The sequence below is a fragment of the Natrix helvetica genome (genome assembly GCF_964273705.1).
Source record: "Natrix helvetica genome assembly, chromosome: 7".
Lineage (NCBI taxonomy): Eukaryota > Metazoa > Chordata > Lepidosauria > Squamata > Natricidae > Natrix > Natrix helvetica.
In genome coordinates, this window is record NC_138558.1 from 63195442 (window position 1) to 63217907 (window position 22466).

A 22466-nucleotide genomic window follows, 5' to 3' on the forward strand; every position below is an offset into this window, starting at 1 on the left:
AATAGGACCTACTTTTAGGTCCTATTTTTACTCGGGGCGGTGTATAAATAATAGGACCTACTTGGGGCGGTGTATAAATAATAGGACCTACTTTTAATTCTTGAGTCTGGATTCCTATCCAACCCAACTGGCTTTTTTTAAAATGGGGATGTGCATTGACTCTGAAGGAGACTGTATTTTTCACAGTATAAGACGCTCCGAAGTATACAACGCACCTAGATTTTGGAGAGGAAAACAAGGGGAAAATATCTGCCTCTGCCTCCCAGCAATTTGTCTCCTTGCAACAAACAGTACAGATAATATACACTGTTTGTAGTGTTATATTTCAGACTATACTTGTACAGATGCTGTTAAAATGTGCTTTCTGGAAGTATACTTATTCTCTGCTATTTAAAGGAATAGCACTTTTTAAAACAATAGCACTAGGCCTCTTCAGATCAAGCATTTATTTTAAAAAGCTTCTTCATTTTGTTAAGTTGTCTAGAACACTAATAAAGCAGTCTTTAAAAAATAAGTCTAATAATTTGAATATTCTATAGGCATTTATAGTTGTTGACTTACCTCCTTGCAGCAAACATCAAACAGCCTAATTAGCACAAGAAAAAAAATCTGCTTCCCAGCAATTTGCTATGTGGAGCAAACAGCTAGTTTCACTTTCAGTTTCTCCCGATCATCAGCTGTTGGAGGCTGCAGGGATTGCTATAACTTATTGAGGCCTCCGCAAGCCCTGTTTGCTGCAAAGTGGTAAATTGCTGGGAGGCAGAGGCCAAAGGCTGGGGGCCAGTGGGTGGGTGGGGCTACATTTGGGGTATAAGACGCAGCCAAATTTTCACCCTCTTTTAGGGGGGGAAAGGTGTGCCTTATACTCCGAAAATACGGTAAGTATTGTTTTTTTAAATACCTAAAGGAAAGAATTTCACAACTGAAGGGTATCAGTTGTTAATAAATCCCTCTGTATCCTATTGGAAATTCCAAGTTGCTGATAAATGCATGATCATTACCTTAAAACAGGTATGGACATGCTGATGCTCTCTAGATATTTTATTTGCTAATCCCAAATCTTTTATCAAGGGTCATGAAAATTGGATAAAATCCAGAACATTTGACAGACGCTACCTGGCGCGGCTCAGTGGCTAAGACACTGAACTTGTCGATCAGAAGGTCGGCAGTTCAGCGGTTTGAATCCCTAGCGCCGTGTAATGGAGTGATCTCCCTTTACTTGTCCCAGCTTCTGCCAACCTCGCAGTTCGAAAGCATGTAAAAATGCAAGTAGAAAAAATAGGAATCACCCTTGATGGGAAGATAACAGCATTCCATGTGCCTTTGGCATTTAGTCATGCCGGCCACATGACACGGAGACGTCTTCGGACAGCGCTGGCTCTTCGGCTTTGAAACGGAGATGAGCACCGCCCCCTAGAGTCGGGAACGACTAGCACATATGTGCAAGGGGAACTTTTACCTTTACCGGGCCTTAAGGGTTACATTAGAATATACAAACATTTATTTCCATTGGCTAAATAGTACGATCCACTTCATAATTTCCATTTGCAGCACCCAAAAAGTACAAAGGATTTTTGCAAAGGATTATCCAATTTAATTGCTACTTCAACATCTGGCCGACCCCTTCTCCTCCCCTCCCCCACTTTTGTCTAGGACTGAGCATTTTAAGTCCATCATCAACGCTCTTCCTATTCAAATGCTGTTATTATGAGAACCTGTGCTAAATGCAGAAGTTGTTTGTCCTGAACGACCGAAATAAGCGTTGAGCAGTTTGCATGCTTGAGATTCTCGGCGGGCGTCGTAATGTGCGTCTGTTTCATTTTCCGTCGCATTCCACCCCTGTGTATTTTAACAAAATGAAAGCTAATGCATAGGCTAGTATCAATAACACTCTTTCAAACTGTGGTAATATAAATGAGGCAGGGCGCTCACATGTGAACTAGTCATTCATAGACCTAAAAATAATCATGCCATTATTGAGTTTGAGTTTCTTTTGGCTGTTGACATCCCCAGGTCTGCCGTGTCCATGAAAGCTTTGGGTTGCTCTGCACTAAAAATTCCTAAATGATTTTAAGTAAAATAGCAGGGCTGTGATATATTGGATAGTTGAAAGCGACCGGAAAAGCCTTTTTACCCAAGTGGGTAAGAAGAGGTGGTTAGAAAGGAAGAGGTGGAGGAGGGAGGGAGGGAGGTCGAGTGGGAGCTGTGTCTGAAAAGGCCATTTGTCGAAATGAAGTTTATTTCTGGCAAACACCCATGTATTACATCAATTTCCTGCTGTGACACAAGCTGGTGGGTGGTAGAACATGTTTGAGGGGCTTTCTAAAGCAAACCGTTTAGTACACAAAAAGTTCATTGTTCACTTGTCCATCTTCTCTCAAGAGTCCTGAACAAGCAAGATTATAAAGGGTCATTGACTGCTAGATCTGTGTTTTGATTCTTATTTGTGCTGTCACGGCCACCCTCGTTTTCTCCTCTACCTATTGACCTGGAAGATTAACTAAGCAATTACTACTACATATATTCATTGATTTATTCTCTGCTAAGCTCTTAAGACTATTTTTTTTTAAATGTGAGCAGCTAATTTGTACTGGTGTGGCCCCAAAATTCGAAATGGATTTTGTTTTGTTTTTTTCTTTAAAAAAAAACAATATCTGTACTGATACTGGCATGCCGGTAGGAAATGATTTCCTAAGTGAATGGATGGATTTCAAAGGAAAGACAGTCGAGTCATGGAAAATGCAACAGCTTTAGTTCCAACGGGGATGATGCAAACAAGGAGTGCATTCGCTTGCTTGCTTCAAGACTCGGCTGCTGAATTTTTGAAAACAAATTAAGAAAGGGCTGACTCTCCAGTTGTTGCAAAGTTTCTATTGCTAGTGTGTGGCTAATATTAAAATATTGTGGAAATGCAGATCCCCCCCCCCAAATCCTTGTTGCAAATACAGACAGTCCTCAAACGTACGATCACAATTGAGCCCAGAATTTATGTTGGTAAAGTGAGAAATTTGTTAAGTGAGTTTTGCCCAATTTAAACACCTTCCTTGCCACATTTGTTAAGCGAATCACTGCAATTGTTAAATTTAATAACACGGTTGTTAAATGAATCCAGCTTCCTCTTTAACTTTGCTGGTCCGAAGGTCGCAACACGGGATCAACGTGACCTCGGGACAGTGCCACTGTCATAAATATGAATCAGTTGTCATGCACCAGAATGTAAATCACATGACCATGGGGATGTTGCATCAGTCATAAGTGTGAAAAAAATGGCCATAAGTGCAGTTGTAACTTCAAACACCTTCAAGTAGCCTTGCTAGGTGGCTCAGTGGCTAAAACACTGAGCTTGTCAGTTCAAATCCCTAGCATAGGTCTCCGTGAGCAGGGGGTTGGACTAAATGACCTTCAAGGTCCCTTCCAACTCTGTTACTTTTAAACACTCAGTAAATGAACTGTTGTAAGTCAAGGACTACTTGTAATAATAATTTCTACCTAAGTCTTAGACTGTGAATCTAACTCTAGATTGCATGATGATGATGATAGAAGACTTTGAAGTAATACCTAAAGGTTTCCCACAGTATCTGGAAATATTGCATTCATGGGACCTCAATATCCTAATTTTAAACAAAACCATCATGCTTGTTTATATTCTTAGATGCTGGTTTGAATTATTAAGTTTCCATCCATCTTAACTGTTAATCTATGTGTAGATTACTAACACATTATAAGATAACAACAACAATAACAGCACTGATGACCACAATTGAGCCCCAAATTTTAGTTGCAAAGTGAAACATGTGTTAAGTGAATTTTGCCCCATTTTTACAATCTCCCTTACCACAGTTGTTAAGTGAATCCTTGCAGTCCTTAAATTAGTAACACAGTTGTTAAGTGAACCTGGTTTTCCCATTGACTTTGCTTGTCAGAAGGTCACAAAAGGAGATCCCATGACCTGAGGACCCTACAAGGGTCATAAATGTGAGTCAGTTGCCAAGTATCTGAATTTTTATCAAGTGACCATGAGGACACTAAAATGGTCGCAAGTTTGAAAAGCAGTCATAAGTCACCTGTTTTGATGCCATTGTAACTTTGAGCGGTCACTAAATGAACTATTGTAAGTCAAGGACTACCTGCAGTAATAAAGCATTTTCTTCAACCATACTTGTGAAAATATTTAAAAACTTAATGGCTCTTCTCCCTATTATTTACACTTATTTTTAAGGGGTTTTCCCCCCTATGTCTTTTTCTTAACATTGCAGAATTATTGCAAATTTCATTGCATTATCGGATTTTCTATGCTGCTATTTTCAGTCATGTGAAATATTTTTTAACACACAGCCAAAGAGTTGGAAACAGAACCATATGGGGCATATTTGAGAGAAGCAACACAGATGACTATAAAGACAAAAGTTTGTTTATGAGATTCCTTCTGATCTTCCACAGGGCTGTGCCAAAGTTTATGAAAAGGATAAAAGTCCCAGATTATAAAGACCGAAATGTGTTTGGCGTTCCCCTAATAGTTAATGTCCAACGTACCGGACAACCTCTTCCGCAGAACATACAGCAAGCTATGAGATACCTTCGTAACAACTGTTTGGATCAGGTGAGTGTCTTTGCATTGGTCTAGGATTGGGGTCTTCTACTGATAGAGATGTTCATTTCCCGTTGTCTGCAAGTGCTGAGGTTGCATTGTTTAAGTTACTCTAATAGAATAGATCAGCGATGGCGAACCTTTTTTGGCTCGCGTGCCACAAGTGGGGGGAGCGCAGGGGGGTCGTGTGTAGGCGTGCCGCACCCATAATGCAACGCGCGACCCCCCCCCCCGTGCGCATGCACGCACAACACGCGACACTCCCCCATTTTTACATGCTTTTTTCGCCCAGAGGCTTTATAGGAGCCTGGGGAGGGCGAAAAGAGCCTCCCCCGCCCCCCGGAGGCCCTCCGGAGGCTTCAGGGACCATCCGGAGGCTTCCCTGAAGCCTTCGGAACGCTTAAAACCACCCTCCGAGCAAACCGGAAGTGACTTCCGGTTTGCTCGGAGGGTTGTTTAAAGCGCTCCAAAGGCGTCAGGGAAGCCTCCGGACGGTCCCTGAAGCCTTCAGAACGCTTAAAACTACCCTCCGAAGGCGTCAGGGAAGCTTCCGGAGCCTGGGGAAGGCGAAAAATGACTTTTAAAAAGGTGAACTCGCGCTGGCCAGCTGACAGGGCAGCGCCTCGCGTGCCCTGGCAAATGGCTCCGCGTGCCACTTGTGGCACGCGTGCCATAGGTTCGCCATCACTGGAATAGATAGTTAAGTGAATATATTTATGATTAGATTGTAGTCATTTCCCATCCCCCTCCCCCCAAGTATTATACTATAAAACCAACTATAAAAAAGATGTTGAAACTGGAAAAACTTCAGAGAAGAACAACTTAGATGATGAAAGGCCTGGAGACTAAAACACAAAAAGAACGCCTGCAGGATTTGGGTCTGGCTAGTCTAAAGAAAAGAAGAATTAGCAGTATTCCAGTATTTTCAGGTGGCTGCCATAAAAAGGGGGGGGGAGTCGATCTATTCTACAAAGCACCAGAGGGAAGAAGATGGAAGCTAATCAAGGAGAGAAGCAACCTGGAATTAAGGAGAAGCTTCCTAACAGTGAGGACAATTAACCAGTGGAACAGCTTGCCTCCATAAATCGTGGGGGTTGCATCACTGGAGGTTTTTAAGAAGAGACTAGACAGTCATTTACCTGACATAGTATAGACCCGTGATGGCGAACCTATGGCACGCCATTTGTCAGGGCACGCGAGTTCACCTTTTTAAAAGCTATTTTCGCCTTCCCCAGGATCCAGAGGCTTTAAAGGAGCCTGGGGAGGGTGAAAAGAGGCCCCCCCCGCCCCCCCGGAGGCTTCAGGGACCGTCCCTGAAGCCTTTGGAATGCTTAAAACCACCCTCCGAGCAAACCGGAAGTGACTTCCGGGTTGCTTGGAGGGTGGTTTTAAGCGTTCCGAAGGCTTCAGGGACCGTCCGAGGCTTCCCTGATGCCTTCGGAGCGCTTAAAACGACCCTCTGAGCAACCCGGAAGTCACTTCCGGTTTGCTCGGAGGGTGGTTTTAAGCGCTCCGAAGGCTTCAGAGAAGCCTCCGGACGGTCCCTGAAGCCTCCGGAGGGCCTCCGGGGGGTCGGGGGAGGCTCTTTTCGCCCTCCCCAGGCTCCTATAAAGCCCCTGGAGCCTGGGGAGGGCAAAAAAACCATGTAAAAATGGGGGGGGTCGCGCGTGGTGCGCACATGCGCACTGGGGGGGTCGCGCGTTGCATTATGGGTGCAGCACGCCCGCACTCGACCCCCCTGCGCTCCCCCCACTTGTGGCACGCGAGCCAAAAAAGGTTCGCCATCACTGGTATAGACTCTCCTGCTTGAGCTGGACTCCAATGTCCCTTCCAGTTCTATTCTAAATTATGTTGAAAAGATCTATGTCCAAATATCAATCTCTAGGCCGGGGGTGTCAAACTTGATTTCGTTGAGGGCCGCATCAGGGTTGGGTTTGATTGCCGGGGAGGGGGCAGCTTAGTGTCATTCGTGTTCACCCAATTATTTACTTACCAAAATCGGATCTTGAATTTAATCCCAGTGCCACAGGTAAAAGTGTTATGGGTAACAGCTTCCTGTTTTGTGTAACACAAACGCTTTCCTTTTGTCGCACAGGTTGGCCTTTTCCGAAAATCTGGAGTCAAGTCAAGAATCCAAGCCTTACGACAAATGAATGAGAATGCAATAGGCAAAGTGAATTATGAAGGCCAGTCTGCTTATGATGTGGCTGACATGCTCAAACAGTATTTCCGCAACCTGTCAGAACCTCTCATGACCAACAAGCTTTCAGAGACATTCTTACAGATCTACCAGTGTAAGTCACTCGTGTTCAGAGTTTCAGTCATTCCCAAATACTCAGCTTTTCCTCTGACCCAGACAGAGGAATTATTTTTAATGTAAGTTGTAGTTGTATTGGTTTTTATGCGTCTTTCTTATATGCATTTTGTTTGATTATATACATTGCCCAGAGTCACTAGGTGAGATGGGCAACTGTACACATGTGATAAATGAATAAGTCCAGATAAGGTCAGCCAGTGCTGCTGTTTTTAATAGAGAGCTGAGCTTTAATCCATTGATTGATGGAGGCATTATCATTTCCAGAATCTACCTTTCTGTGGATTTATGTTCCCCTCTGTAAGAATTTCCCACCTCCAAGAAGACCTTAATACGGTAGTTTGTGACTATCTTTCTTTTAGTGTACCGAAGTGTACCAAAATATATCAGCTTTTCTTCCAACCTTGTTCCCTTTTATCAAATTTTGGACAGTAAGGTAAAGGTTCTCCTCACACATATGTGGTAGTCATTCCTGACTCTAGGGGGCAGTGCTCATTTCATTTTCAAAGCCAAAGAGCCAGCACTGTCCAAAGACATCTCCGTGGTCATGCGGCCAGCATGACTAAATGCCGAAGGCCCACGGAACACTGTTACCTTCCCACCAAAGGTGGTTCCTATTTTTCTACTTGCATTTTTACATGCTTTCGAACTGCTAGGTTGGCAGAAGCTGGGACAAGTAATGGGAGCTCATTCCGTTATGTGGCACTAGGGATTCGAACCGCCGAACTGCTGACCTTTCTGATCGACAAGCTCAGTGTCTTAGCAGTGTAGCACAGAGCACGGGTCTCCAACCTTGGCAACTTTAAGACTTGTGGACTTCAACTCCCAGAATTCCTCAGCCAGCCACGTGTCTTAAAATTGCCAATCTTAAAGTTGGTATAGAGTATTTGTTGTGCCCTGTAACCAAAGCATTGTGTGATGGTCATCTCTACAACTACGGATTCTATTCTTTGCTCTGTCATACTTCATCTGTTTGTTGAAACACAGCCTGGATATTTTGTGGGGTCAAATCAGGAATAGTTTAAGGGTTACTTATTTTAACTGGCTTTCCACTTGAGGAATATGCTTCACTGGCGTGTCTTTATTTCAGTTCGTGTCGATGGAATTTAACGATAAAGTATCTGTTGCTTCGCCTGGTTCATAAACTGAGCAATCTTAATTTGTAAAAGCCCTTTTTTTAGCCGTTCTGCTGCTCTCCAAATTAAATTCTAAATTTAACTCTGGCATATTCAGGGCTTTGTTTTACCCTTGAGTCTCTCGCTAAGCAGGAAATACCTGAGGGCAGTTATGCTGTTGACCAAAAAAACACACAAAAAAGAACATTCTTTCATTTACCATGAATGGTATGCAGCACTCTAAAGGAAATTGCTTCAGAGTAAAGTCAAAAATAGCCAAAAGTTTAAGAGTTTGCTTTGGGATGCATTCATGCTGCATGGGTGGAAAATCAGTGAGTTGATGAGAAGACTTCTAATTTTGTGCAGATGTGCCAAAAGACCAGCGCCTCCAGGCAATCAAGGCGGCCATTATGCTTCTACCAGACGAGAACAGAGAAGTCTTACAGATTCTTCTGTATTTTCTGAGTGACGTCACAGCTGCTGTGAAGGAAAACCAGATGACGCCAACAAACTTGGCAGTGTGTTTGGCACCTTCTCTTTTTCACCTGAATACCCTTAAAAGAGAAAATTCTTCTCCAAGGTGAGTCTCCAAAGTGGTGACTGGGGGTTCGCAGGGGTTCGGGCGATCATCTAGCTAGGATTCTGCCCAGTTTGGTGAACCCCCAAATGCCACCCCTGGCTGGCCACACCCACCCCTCCCCACCCTCCCAGGAGTCTCCACGCGGCCTGTTCATCATGCCTTGTAAGCACGGAGGGGGGGAAACGGGCCTACCGGAAGTCCAGAAACTGCCCTGTTTCTGGCCTCCGGGGGGCCTCTGGAGCCCAGGGAAAGCAGTTTTCGCCCTCCCAGAGGCTCAAGGAAAGCCTCCGGAACCTGGGGAGGGCGAAAAGCACCCCCTCCCCAACGTGGTGCAGGAGGCCAACTAGGCCACACCACCATGGCCTTGCCCACTCAGCAAGATATAGATATTGGTTTTGTATATGTAGGGCTATGATTTATAAACCACCAATTTCAGAGACTGAGCGTTGCATGTTATCGTGCCCACATGTCATCTCTCAGTTATTTTGCCAAAGAAATATATATATATATATAATATATAATTTTATTTGTTAGCCGCAACCCTCTCCCGAAGGACTCGGGGCGGCGTACAATCAAAACAAATAAAATACAGATAAAGACAAACATACATAGGAACAAAGACATATACATGTGCATGGAGGAGGTAGACTGATGAGTGAAAACAATTAAAAACACAATTTAAAATCCCATTAAATAAAATTACAGAATTAAAAACCCGTCAGGAGCGATATGAAGTTATGGTTGAGCCAGGCCAGCTATTTGGAATAGGTGGGTCTTGAGCTTTACACGGAAGGAGCGGAGGTCAGTGGTGGTCCTAATATCCGGAGGGAGGTCATTCCACAGGGCTGGGCCCGCCACAGAGAAGGGTCTGCTCCTAGGCGCCGCCCCTCGGCACTGGTGGACGGCACCTGGAGAAGTCTGGTGGACGGCACCTGGAGAAGTCCCTCTCTGTGCGAGCGGATGGGTCGCAGGGATGTATGGGGCAGAATACGATCCCGCAACTAACTAGGTCTCAGCATCTGTATGTGAAGGTTTTAGAATCCTAGGGCTGGACGGGACCTCAGAGGTCTTCTAGTCCAGCCCCCTGTTCAAGATAGGAGACTTATTCCATCGCAGTCAAATGGTTATCCAGTCTACATTGATATTTCATTGATATGAACAATACAGTCCGATGAATAAAGGCTTTTGAAGGAAGTCTCATTGTCTTGAGTGGTGGTTTCCCCTTGTAGGTGGGTTTTTAATTTCAGCCTAAGATTGCAAAGGAGACCAATGGGGCTTACTTCTATTTCAGTACATATAGATGTGGATTATGAGAACATTAATCAGGGTCATTTCCATCAATTATACTACCCATGACAAGTAGAAATCCATGACAGAAGCTGAAAATAAATACACTTAGATGCAGAAAATCAAATATAAAAATAGGTTTTAGATGCAGGCCCCACCTTTTGCTTTAATTATTCATTTACAGGCCAGACCGTTCATGCGTGCTGATCTACTTTTATTGATTAGTCTTGTTCATTCATTGATAGGGTAATGCAGAGGAAACAGAGCTTGGGCAAACCGGATCAGAAAGATCTAAATGAGAATTTGGCTGCAACTCAAGGCTTAGGCCACATGATTGCTGAGTGTAAGAAGCTTTTCCAGGTGAATATTTGTCTGTTTGCTCATTTTAACATCTTGAACTAGTATTCTGTAAAGGTTGTATCTTTGTCATTGGCACCTAATGGGTTTTTTTTGGCTGCTACCCATAATCTACACTACTCCCATTTAAAAATTACTTTGTGGCTTGTGTGTGTGTGTGTGGGGGGGGTGTACTGTGCTTCCCCAAAAATAAGACACGGTCTTATTTTCTCCCCTCCCCCCCCTGAAATAAGTGCTTGGCCTTATTTTCGGGGAGGTCTTATTATTTTTGAGGTGCAGGAGGTGGTGAGCGTGGTCACCTAATGGCTGCTGCTGCGTTGCAATATTTTCAGGAAGGGATTATTTTCGGGGGAAGTCTTATTTTAGCACATGCACTCAAAAGCCTGATTGAACTTATCCAGGGAGGTTCTTATTTTCATGGAAACAGGGTATATCTGTGTATGTGGGTTTGTGTTTGGGTGCGTGCACTTCAATAATGGTAGAACCACATAATATTTCTGGGGAGATTAGGTATGAGCCTGCTACCACTAAAATGCTACAAAATTATTTATAGCCACTTTCAGAACAAAGAAAACAATGCAAATGTTGGCTCATCATCTGAACCTCTAACGATTTATTCCCTGTTTTATTCATTTCCTGACTCTTAGATCCCAGAAGAAATGAGCAGATGTCGGAATTCTTATACAGAACAAGATCTTAGACCTCTCAGCTTTGAGGACTTGGGACAAACTAACAACTCGGAGTCTGCCAGTTATCATTCTTATATCCAGGATTGTATGGATGATTTTTTCAAAGAAATAAAGGATAAATTTAAGGGCTGGGTCAGTTGTCCCACCCCAGAACCAGCAGAACTTGCCTATAAAAAGGTACAGTGCATATTTCTAGTGTTTATGCATAGAATTTTAACAGACAAATTTTAATTTAAATGGTTAATATTCCTTCAATCTCATGCATTGTCTTTCTGTAATCTTAGATAATGCATAGATGTTTCTATAATGCATGTATTCTTTGACATGGCGAGTATTATTTAAGACTTTTCCATCATCCTTTATTAGAAGAACTGAATGAAAAATGAAGGTTGTAGCAAATCCTAACATTTTGATTTGGAGTTGTCATGAGTCAACCACCGACTTAAATATTACATGTATAAAGTAATCCAATACACAGCCAACAGTAGACAATTCTCCTATAACTTTCTCAATCCCTCTGGTAATCCTGGAAAAAGATATGGAAGGTCTGTTTAATAGGCAAAACTTCAGAAAAGCTCCAGGGCCAGTTGGAGTGATTCCTTCTTGATGGAAATCCTTCCATTCCCTACCATCCAGTCACAGCTGAACAAGTTTCTTGATGAGAAGTGAAACATCTTCAAAGAAAAAACAAGGAAGTCCAGTTGTCCCTTGAAAAAGCACCTTTGGGACAACCATGACCTGGATGGCTAAGAATCTCCATAGACATTCTTGATAGAAACCCATGCTGAACAGCTGGTCCCCGTGTTTACTCAGATTTTTAATAAATCACTGGAGGCAATTTATACCCCTTCTTGCTTTAAACGCTCTACCATCATCCAGGTTCCTAAGAAACCTCCCATCCCTGACTACAGACTGGTTGCTCTGACATCCACGTTCTTGAAGACCTTTGAGAGGCTAGTGATTGCCCACCTGAAATCTCAGATCCACAGATAGACCCCTTCAGTCAGCCGATAATGTCATTATAGTATATTCTGCAACATCTTGAATCTCCAGAGACCTATGCACAGGCCCCTTTTTGTGGACTTTAGCTCAGCGTTCAATAGCATCATTCCAGAAATTTTCTAAATTGATCTAGCTTACTGTATCTGCTCATGTTTGTAGGTGTGTAATCAGTTTTTTTGACAGGTAGGAAGCAACAGATGAGGCTAGGGAAAATTGCATCTAGTACCCCAGTAATGAGTACATGAGTAATGAGGACGCAGTGGCTCCAGTGGCTAAGACTCTTGTCGATCAGAAAGGTCGTTCGAATCCCTAGCTCCCGTCACTTGTCCCAGCTTCTGCCAACCTAGCAGTTCGAAAGCACATAAAAAATGCAAGTAGAAAAATAGGAACCACCTTTGGTGGGAAGGTAACAGCGTTCCGTGTTAGTTATGCCGGCCACATGACCACGGAGATGTCTTCGGATAGCGCTGGCTCTTCGGCTTTGAAATGGAGATGAGCACCACCCCCTGGAGCCGGAAACGACTAGCACATATGTGCGAGGGGAACCTTTACCTTTACCACATTTGACAGCACAGTATCAGCAGTAGAGTCCATCAATCTTTGAGGTTCTATAATCTCCCAGGACTTGACAGTTAACATTAGAACCATCATTAAAAAGGCACAACAAGGAATGTTCTTTCTGGGTCCTCTCAGGAAGTCCAGACTGCCACAGGAGCTGTTAATACAGTTTTACAGAGGAATTGTTGAGTCTGTCACCTGTACTTCTATAACAGTCTGGTTTGGTACATCAACCAAACAGGACTGGAACAAACTGATTGCAGAAAAAGCAGTTGCAACCAGCCTGCCTTCCATTGAAGATCTGTATGTTGCACGGGTCAGAAGGAGAACTGAGAAATATCTATAGACCCTCACATCCTGGACAAAAACTGTTTCATCTTCTCCCTTTTGCTACAAAGCACTGCAGGCCAAAACAACTAGACACAGAGGCAATTTCTTTCCCTTGGACCATTACTCTTCTGAATATCTGATTCTTACACTGCTGTCTAATGTCTGTGTATATTTACCCGTGTAATATGGGTATAGTATTAACATTATCCTTCTTATTAACTTGGTTGCTACCCCTTGTTGTTGTTGTTGTTATTATTGTTATCATCATCTTCATTATCATTCTGTTGGTTTGCATGTACACCGAGAGCTTCTGCACCTTAGACACATTTTTTGTGTATTTAATCACACTTGGCTAAATAAAATATTCTAATCCATAAATACAATAATCAATCAATCTCTCTCTCTCTCTCTCTCTCTCTCTCTCTCTCTCTCTCTCTCTCAACATTGCTAAATAAGGCTGTTGTGGATATCATTTTGTGCACTGCGTTCTCTGCCAAACTGGCTGACCAAAAATTTTCATTGTGATATAGAACAGCCATATTCTATAAGTGTTACAAGTGTTTTGATCTTTTATTTTGAATCAGTGTGGTTCCATTTAGTCAATAATGATTATTCAAGAGAAGGACTGTTGTAATAAAGACGATTAACTCTTTAGCAACAATGTACTTGCAGGTTTGTGAAGGTCCACCTCTACGGCTATGGAAATCCGTGGTGGAAATCCCTGCGACGCCTGAAGAAGTATTAAACCGTATCGTTAAAGAACAGCATCTTTGGGATGAAGATCTTTTAGATGCTAAAGTCATTGAGACTTTGGATAGCCAGACTGACGTTTACCAATTTGTACAAAACAATATGGCGCCGCACCCAGCAAGGGACTGTGTCATCCTCAGGTAACTGTACAGACTGCATCCATAAAACACTTTCTTAACATTTAGCAGCTGGGAGTAAAAACACATTTGGATAAACTTCCTTTCACCCTCATCCATTCTTACAGAAGTTGTGCTTGATTCTAACAGGACTTGGAGGACCAATCTCTCTAAGGGAGCATGCGCGCTCTTAGGTTTCTCAGTGGAACACGGCCATGCGCCCGTCCTTGGTATTAGAGTGAATGTGCTGTTGTCCAGGTATCTTATTGAACCTTGCGGGATAGGAAAATCCAAACTCACCTATATGTGTCGAATTGATTTAAGGTAAATTTTGTCCTCTATTTTCATTTGATCGGGCAGGGAACTTCTATCTCTAGTATAACATGTTTGGGGAATGAAAAGTTACAGTGCCCAGAGCTAATTATTGTATATTGTAATACAGCATAAGCAAGGTGAGCTCCAGATATCTTGTATAATCATAATCCTCTACATGGTCATTGGCAAGGGAGTGTGCAAAATAGAGATCCCACTTTCTAAAGTACAGTTGTTTGTCCACTCCATGATAGAAAAGCCAATTAAAATTAATTAGGTTACTTTTGATTACTAAACGACATTGTTGGCTTCTTGATAGAGTGATGTGGTGGCCTAGAGGTAGAGCTCTCGCCTCACAATCAGGAGGCTGTGAGTTCGATCCTAGGTAGAGGCAGATATTTCTCTCTCTGGGCACTATGAGAATATATCTGCTGAATATAACTCCGCATTGGCAACAGGGAAGGTATCCAGCCAGTAAACAGTCAACTCCATTCAGTTATCCAGCCTCCACCCTGCAAGGAATTTATAGTCATTAAAAAAAAGATGATGATGATGATGATTGTTGGCTTATTGATACTAATGGTTCCAAGAAAATTTCCCTTCTTACTTGACTTGGCAATTTACTTTCTTAAGACTCTGAATTAAACTAAATGCCTTGTGTGTGTTTAAACAATAGAAACCATGCTTCTGTTTTTGGAGAATGCATTTGGAGCCGTAGAGAGCGTAGAGATTGTTTTTTAGATGTTCCTTTAGCAAGGGCAACAGGCTTCTTGGGAACAAGAGCAGATGGAAAGGGGCAACCTTGCTCGTTGCCATCTTTTATTTGCAATTAATTTGTTCACCTGCTACCACAGCAGCCTTTTTACTTGAATGCCCACAGCATGTTTTCAAATCAGCTCAAAAGATTTGCTTACCAAAAGATGTTTTAATCAGTTTTTGCAAATTCTGCTTTTCAAGGTCTCTTTGAGATCCTAAATGAAGATTTTTAGGAAATACATAAAATTCTAAAAAAGGCCATCTTTCCTTGAGTCAGCCTTACAGACTTATTACCCGTTTGATTGCTTCTATTCCATACTAGCTGATAACCGGGCGTTGCCTGGGTATTTATTTATAGGGAGGAAATGTCCAGACCAAATGTAATCTCTAATGTTGGATTTTCCCCCTTACCAGAGGGAGCCCCCTTGTGGAGTACTGTGAACTATGGCAACTGTACAATAGAAGCCATTTTACGGCAGTACAGTAGAAGCCATTTTACGGCAGTACAGTAGAAGCCATTTTAAGGCACAATAGAACACAAACCCCTGGTATGCCCAAATATGGGAGGGAGCTCACTACTCCCCCTTTCTGTCCTTCGGCTCATTACAGAAGACCATCCAGGCAGAAAACCACATTTTTATTTTTAATGTTGCCTTTTTATATTTGTGTTGTATTTGTGCTGATAAATAAATTTGGCTCCTGCCTAAGATATAATACAGCCCAGGTTCAAATCCCAGTAAGGGTATGGCTAGCTGATGAGAGCTAATTAGCTCGAAATAGATCTATACTAGTCTCCCTTTATTTATTTATTCATTTATCAGTACAAATACAACACAAATATAAAAAGGCAACATTAAAAATAAAAATATGGTTTTCTGCCTGCATGGTCTTCTGTGATGAGCCAAAGGACAGAAAGAGGGAGTAGTGACCTTCCTCCCATATTTAAGCATACCAGGGGTTGTAACATACATACAGGTAGGTAGGTAGGTAGGTAGGTAGGTAGGTAGGTAGGTAGGTAGGTTTGTTTGTTTGTTTGTTTGTTTACTAATAGGGGGAAAATATTTTGAGAAATATTTAAATCTATCTAAATCACACCTTTTCTTTCTTTGAAACAGGGGACACAAGCCTGACTGGTACACAAAAGCATTTGGGCACTTGTGTGCAGCTGAGGTCGTGAGGATTAGAGACTCTTTCCTTAATCAAAATCTTGAGGCTAAGGAAGCAACATCTAGGTGATGGATCAAGTGGACCAGCACGGCACCGGCCTGTTTAGAGATTTTTGGGGAAGGTTGATTATCCGCCCTGGGACTGATCATATATTCATTGGGTCCTGAAGAGAAACTTTCTGGATTGGGTCTGAGATTGTCCATCAAAATTAGGTGACAATCCCTAGTGTTTTTTTTAAAGCTGCTTTTTTGTCTGTGTTAGGCCTATAGTGTAGGTCTTAACTGGAAAAGTTTGGATGGTGCAACTTTTTTTTAAAAGGTAAGGTTAACGTTTGCTTAGGTGCTGTGAATTGCTTCTGAGAAGCAAAGCTCTAAGACTTAAATATGTTTCTGAACTATAGTGAAAATTATTCATTCCTATGTTATGTTAGCTTTATGTATGTATCTGTATGTCATTTGTGGAGGGACTGCTGCAGCCACTGGATTTGGTGTGTTCCTCGGTGGATTTTCACGAGAGTAAGTGAAGGAAGGTTTGCACGAAGGCAAGAGGTGTGAATGATTGTTTAACTTGTTGACTGGAGTATGAAGAGCCCAAATGGTAGAATCAGAGTGTCTGGTACACTTGGAAGGCATTGGAAAAGAATTTAGCAGATGGGAAGAGAATTGGCCTAGAATCTGACTGAGAGACCCATTACAAGCCTCAACTCTTCATTCCTCTGAGTTCTTATTACTCATGTGTGTATCTAAAAATTGAAAAGTGTGGCAGGGCAAAGAATGGTAAAAAAGTAGAACACTTGACACTTATTTAAGAAAGCCAGATATATTTCAGTGTGTGTCTTTTGTACGGCAATAATTTTGCATGTGCTCCCAGTTGGAAGGTCTCAGCTTTTCATAGCTGCCATATGAGAATAGAGCCACGTGTTTGCCACGGTCAGACTTTATATTCTTTGGAATACTTTCTTAACAATCTGTAAAGAGCATCTCAAGAAACTGTGAATGAAGTGGCAGCTCCAGAAAATCACTCCAGGTCTGAATGTCTTGGAAAGAACAGTACATCGATCCTGATATATAGGATTCCAAGGATAAGAGATGATGTGGGGGTGTGGAAGGACATGCGTACAGCACCTGGTTTTTAAAGAAGCTCTGTGTTTTCTTAGTGCATGCCCACAGTTATGGCAGAAATCAAAGAAAGGTATCTTTTGGTTTAAAGCAGTGCCAGTGCTTCATGTGTGCTACCAAATCACTTTTGTCTAACACCTATTATTTTAGTATTTGTTCACATGTTAAGATACAAATAGAAGCCTAAACAACATCTTTGTTTAATTAACATAGGAATAAATGCTTGTAGTTTGAGAACAGGGCCAAAACTGCTTTCCATAGCTGAAAAGGGCAACACTGAAAAATATCATAACTGGAACATTATAAAGTTCTGAAGTGTTTCCGCATAGCAGATACTCCTAGGAGTTAAACATGTTCATATAACCCATTCCATTTTAACCATATAACCTCATTTATCGACAAGGTTTGGGGGAAAATATCCCCCAAATTTAGAAGCAATGTAGTTGGATAAAAATGAATATTTGTGCCACAAAATTATAGGACATAATGGAAAGAACTGCAGGTTAAGATAAACAGATTAAAATGATCAAGAGTTCTATTGTGAAGTTTGTATAGGACATCCCAGAAGTACAAGCCGTGATGGCAATAATAAATGAAAATAGGAAGATACATATGCATTTTACCAGTCTAAAAAAACTACAGATTAACTATCCAATGTTTGGGGGGATGGAGAGGAGTCAAATTATTATTTTGCATGTAATATTGGTCAACAGTTTCTGCACATCTTAATGAGCATTATTTATAAGGAATCTTTTTAAAAAGCTTTTAGAGAATGACACTGTTTCAGTGATTGATTTTACTGTAAAAACAACAAAGCACAGGGAAGATAAATACTGTCCTTCCTTCTTGTTTAGAATATATATACTTTATTCCAATGCACTGACTTGATGTGAAGAATAGAAAATCATTGTAATCCATGCTGTTAAATAACTGGTGTTATGTAATTCAAGGGTAAAATCTGCCCCAAAAGCAGGACATCAGGTCTTGCTATGAATCCAGCCCTCACCCCTTTCCATACCTGCAATGGTGCCCCACTATAAAAATTACACTTTGATTGACGGATGCATGACTCAGGTGGGAATGCTATGAAATAAAATGAAAGGTGATTTATCTGTATATTTGGAATGAAATCATTGTACAGATCCATTTGAGAATAACTAAAACCAACCCCTTGCAGATATAAATTATTGCCAAGATTTATGTTGTAACCAAAAATTATGTGAAATTGGCAGTTGGGGTGCTTTGTTCATTCAGAAAAGACCTGTGCAATTTCCACCTAGTCTTCTTTCCTAGCCTTGGGACTGTGGCATATTTGGAAGAAGCTCTTAGATACCATTGTCAGTATTATTGTTATTATTATTATTATTATTTTCATAGTGTGTTTGTGATGACTTCTGAGAGTATTAGGAAGAGCTCTTCCTAATTCTGCACCTGTACTAATGCCACCTTGGGTTGCTTCTGGGTCTCTTTATTTTCCCTCTGTTCAATCTATAAGCAGTGTTATGTCAAGAGAGGAGGGACTATGTGGCAGGTTGGAATTCCTCCTTGTATCTGTTTCAGAAGACAGTGTCCTTCATGATCTTCCTCTTCTTGGGACAAAAGCACTGCTCTGTTCAAACAAAGAAATTATATTTACAAGGGACACCACCGCCAGAATCAGAAATAGACTGGTACTGACTGTTTCAGGGAAACAGGAGGGGGGAGTGCAATGGGGATGAGGCAGGAAGTGTATCTTCCCATTACAGGTAGTTCTTGACTTATGGACATAGGTGAGCCTGGCAACTATGTAAATCACAAGTGACAGGACCTGGGAGTCCTAGAGCAAATGTCGCAGTCATTCTCTGTAAGCATTCCCTCCCACCCCAAAACTGGAAGTAAATTTCCCGAAGAAGTCATAAATCACAGTCACATGACTGCAGGACCCTGCAAACCGCCATGTGGCCGACTGCCCAAAATGCGGTCACGTGACTGGGGGCAGCCATTAGAACTTCAGAACCAGGTCGTAAGTATCTTTTAAGGGGAGGGGGGCCATAGTAACTTCGAATAATTGCTAAGCAACCAGTTGTCAGTTGAGGACTACCTGTAACTGCTTTCCAAATGTCTTGTATTCAAACGTGAAGCGCAACCTAAGGTTGTTAAGGTTCCTTCATCTGATGCCCTTCAGTTGTCATTTGCATCTGGAGGGCAACAGATGAAGAAAGACAGGCTTATTCCTAGCTAAAAAAAACCTGGCAGTCATTCCGCTGATGTCCTTGTAAAATGTGTTGCCAGGTGAAGGTTTTAGGTATTGTGCCATTTACAGTTCTCACCAATAGGTGAATTGTGTATTCTTTGTATACTTTTCATTTCTTTAAATATGTAAAAACAAAATGTATGTTGTACATACCATTCTGATGTAAACGTGTTCACACTTTATTGTCCAGCGTAGATAAAGCATGGAGATAATTATTTAAAATATACTTGTATTTATACCTCAGATATTCTTTGAAGGAGAGGCAGGTTGTTTGTATCTCAAGTTTGGCTGTCCTTTCCTCCAGTGTAAATATGTTCTACACAACTGAAAAAAAAGATAAAAGAAGAAAATGTTTATAGCTTGCTATTATATGCCCGTACAGAACATAGTCAATAAATGCACTATTAAGTGTTTGTGTTGGTGTGATATCTGAATTCTTCTCTACTTTCTGTGGCCTTTTGCAACTGTAGAGTCTACCCAAGAAGAAAAGAAGGTGGGCATTGGATCCATGGGCCAGATGCAGTGGTAGTATTCGGCCGGTTCGAACCGGTTCTGGCGATCTGGTAGTGGCAACCTACAGGTGCCCCCCCCCCCCCCCCGGCTGCATGCTGTCCTATTTAGCCACATTTTCTAAGCCGCGAGCATGCATGCAAGCCGTGCATGCAAGCAAAGTGCATGCACGAAGGCCACACAGATGTGCGGAAGGCATGCGCTCTCACATTTTTGGTGTGCAGCGAACCGGTGGTAAACTCATGTGCAACCCACCTCTAGCCAGATGTCTCAAATGTGTCATCATATATGCAAATCGTGTCGATGTAGCTTTTTTAAAAATCCTGATGTTGGAACAGAGTTTGTTGTAGATATTTCTAGTGTTGTTCAGCTTCCTGTAATCACATCCTCTTTTAACTAGCAAAGTCCTTTCCAAACCTTAAAGGAACAAACCCCTCTTGAAGTATAATCCTAAGCAGAGGTTTTAACAGACGAACAAGCATGTAAGAAAGAGCAGCTCTCAAGGCCTCCGCTTAAACTATTTAGGGCTCCCCTTGCGGGTTTCAGTTTTATCCAATTGCATAAAGCCCCCCAGATAAGCAGGCTACATCCTCATTTTTAGTTCATCAGAATAATGGTAGAGTTGTTGAAACAAAAATTGTTCAAAAGCACAAAGGAAATGCTGCCGGCCTGTCCAGGAAATGCTAAAGTTCCTTCAAAACAAAAGGGGAAAAGGGGGGGGGGGGTCCCCCACCGATAAAATGGTGAAAGCAAAGGAAGGAAACCAAAAGCAGAGTGGTGGGCTTTGTGTCTCGTTCTCAACAGGGGAAAAGTGCGGGATTGAGGAAGGTCAACTACAAAATGTTAGAAAGCAATCACTAGAAAGAACACCTTTTTTGTGCCCTGGAAATAAGTTCCATTTGGGAATTTCTAATTATTATTATTATTATTTTTTAATCATATAACTTGACTATGACCTTGACTATGTGTCAGAATGGTCAAACAATTGACAACTCCGAATTTCAACTAACAAATGCTCTGTCTTACACATTGGCAACAAAAGTCAGAACCCCAAACGCAAGCTGGGCAGATACGACCTCATAGATCAGCGATGGCGAACCTTTTTTGGCTCGCGTGCCACAAGTGGGGGGAGCACAGGGGGGTCGTGTGCAGGCGTGCAGCACCCATAATGCAACGCGCGACCCCCCCGGTGCGCATGCGTGCACAACGCGCGACACCCCCCCCCATTTTTACATGCTTTCTTCGCCCTCCCCAGGCTCCAGAGGCTTTATAGGAGCCTGGGGAGGGTGAAAAGAGCCTCCCCCGCCCCCCCGGAGGCCCTCCGGAGGCTTCAGGGACCGTCCGGAGGCTTCACTGAAGGGAAGGGTCGTTTTAAGCGCTCCGAAGGCTTCAGTGAAGCCTCCAGACGGTCCCTGAAGCCTTCGGAATGCTTAAAACGACACTCCGAGCAACCCAGAAGTCACGGGGGGGCTCTTTTCACCCTCCCCAGGCTCCTATAAAGCCTATGGAGCCTGGGGAAGGCGAAAAATAGCTTTTAAAAAGGTGAACTCAGCTGGCCAGCGCGCGCATGCATGCTGGCCAGCTAACAGGGCAGCGCCTCGCGTGCCTGACAATGGCTCCGCGTGCCACTTGTGGCACGCGTGCCATAGGTTCGCCATCACTGTCATAGATGATCCTCACTCTGTCACTCTGTCAAGGACCTAGGTGTACTCATCTCAAATGATCTAAGCCCCAAAATTCACTGTAACAGCATTGCCAAAAAGGCATTAAGAGTTGTTAACCTAATTTTGCAAAGCTTCTTCTCCAGTAACATTGTACTGCTAACCAGGGCATACAAAACTTTTGCCAGACCAATTCTCAAATACAGCTCTTCTGCCTGGAATCCACACTGTATATCGGATTATTAATACAATCAAGCGAATCCAGAAGTATTTCACAAGAAGAATCCTCCACTCCTTTGCTCACAATCGAATACCGTATGCCACCAGGCTCAAAAGTTTGGGCTTGGACAACGTAGAACTACTCCGCCTGCGATCTGACCTAAGCTTAGTACACAAAATTGTCTGCTACAACGTCCTACCTGTCAATGACTACTTCAGCTTCAACTGCAATAATACACGGGCAAATAATAGATAGAAACTAAAGTTAAACCACTCCAAACTCGCAGAAAATATGACTTCAGCAACAGTGGTCAATGCCTGGAATGCTCTACCTGGCCCTGTTGTTACATCCTCAAACATAACTTTAACCTTAAACTGTCTAGCGTGGACCTCACCCCTTTCCTATAAGAGGTCTGTAAGGAGGCATGCATAAGCACACAACGTCCCTGTCCTATTGTCCCCATTTCCTGTGTTCATGTCCATGTTTATACTTATACCTGTTATCTCATACATGTTTGACAAACTAAATAAATAAATAACTGCAGACTTGGCAGCAGATTTAATCCCTTAGGTGAAGACAAACTGAAGATACAATAACTAACAAGAAAATCTGTATTTGTTTATTCCCTTCTAACCAGCTCCTCCTTGTCAATTTAAGCTTCTTAAGGAGGAGTGCCTGAGCCTCAGTTGTATTTCAAAGGCCTTTGAGGAAAATTTTGCCAATGGAAATAGATGTATGACAGGCATCCAAGGGACATTGATTTTAAACCTCAATACCGACTGGCTCCGACCACCTATAAAACC

General features: G+C 42.4%; 1 protein-coding gene across 3 annotated transcripts in view; it reads left to right on the forward strand.

The window, feature by feature from the left end:
• The window catches only part of DLC1 (DLC1 Rho GTPase activating protein), a 353596-nt gene extending 333911 nt beyond the window's left edge, over positions 1-19685 (forward strand). For all 3 annotated transcript variants that reach the window (XM_081959778.1, XM_081959779.1, XM_081959780.1), the window contains 8 exons: positions 4441-4600; positions 6684-6882; positions 8384-8597; positions 10130-10244; positions 10889-11107; positions 13493-13710; positions 13837-14010; positions 15870-19685. In XM_081959778.1, the coding sequence (XP_081815904.1) occupies positions 4441-4600; positions 6684-6882; positions 8384-8597; positions 10130-10244; positions 10889-11107; positions 13493-13710; positions 13837-14010; positions 15870-15990 (1420 nt within the window). In that variant the 3' untranslated portion in view covers positions 15991-19685. The remainder of the gene's footprint in view (positions 1-4440; positions 4601-6683; positions 6883-8383; positions 8598-10129; positions 10245-10888; positions 11108-13492; positions 13711-13836; positions 14011-15869) is intronic.
• Positions 19686-22466: the final 2781 nt, after the last annotated feature.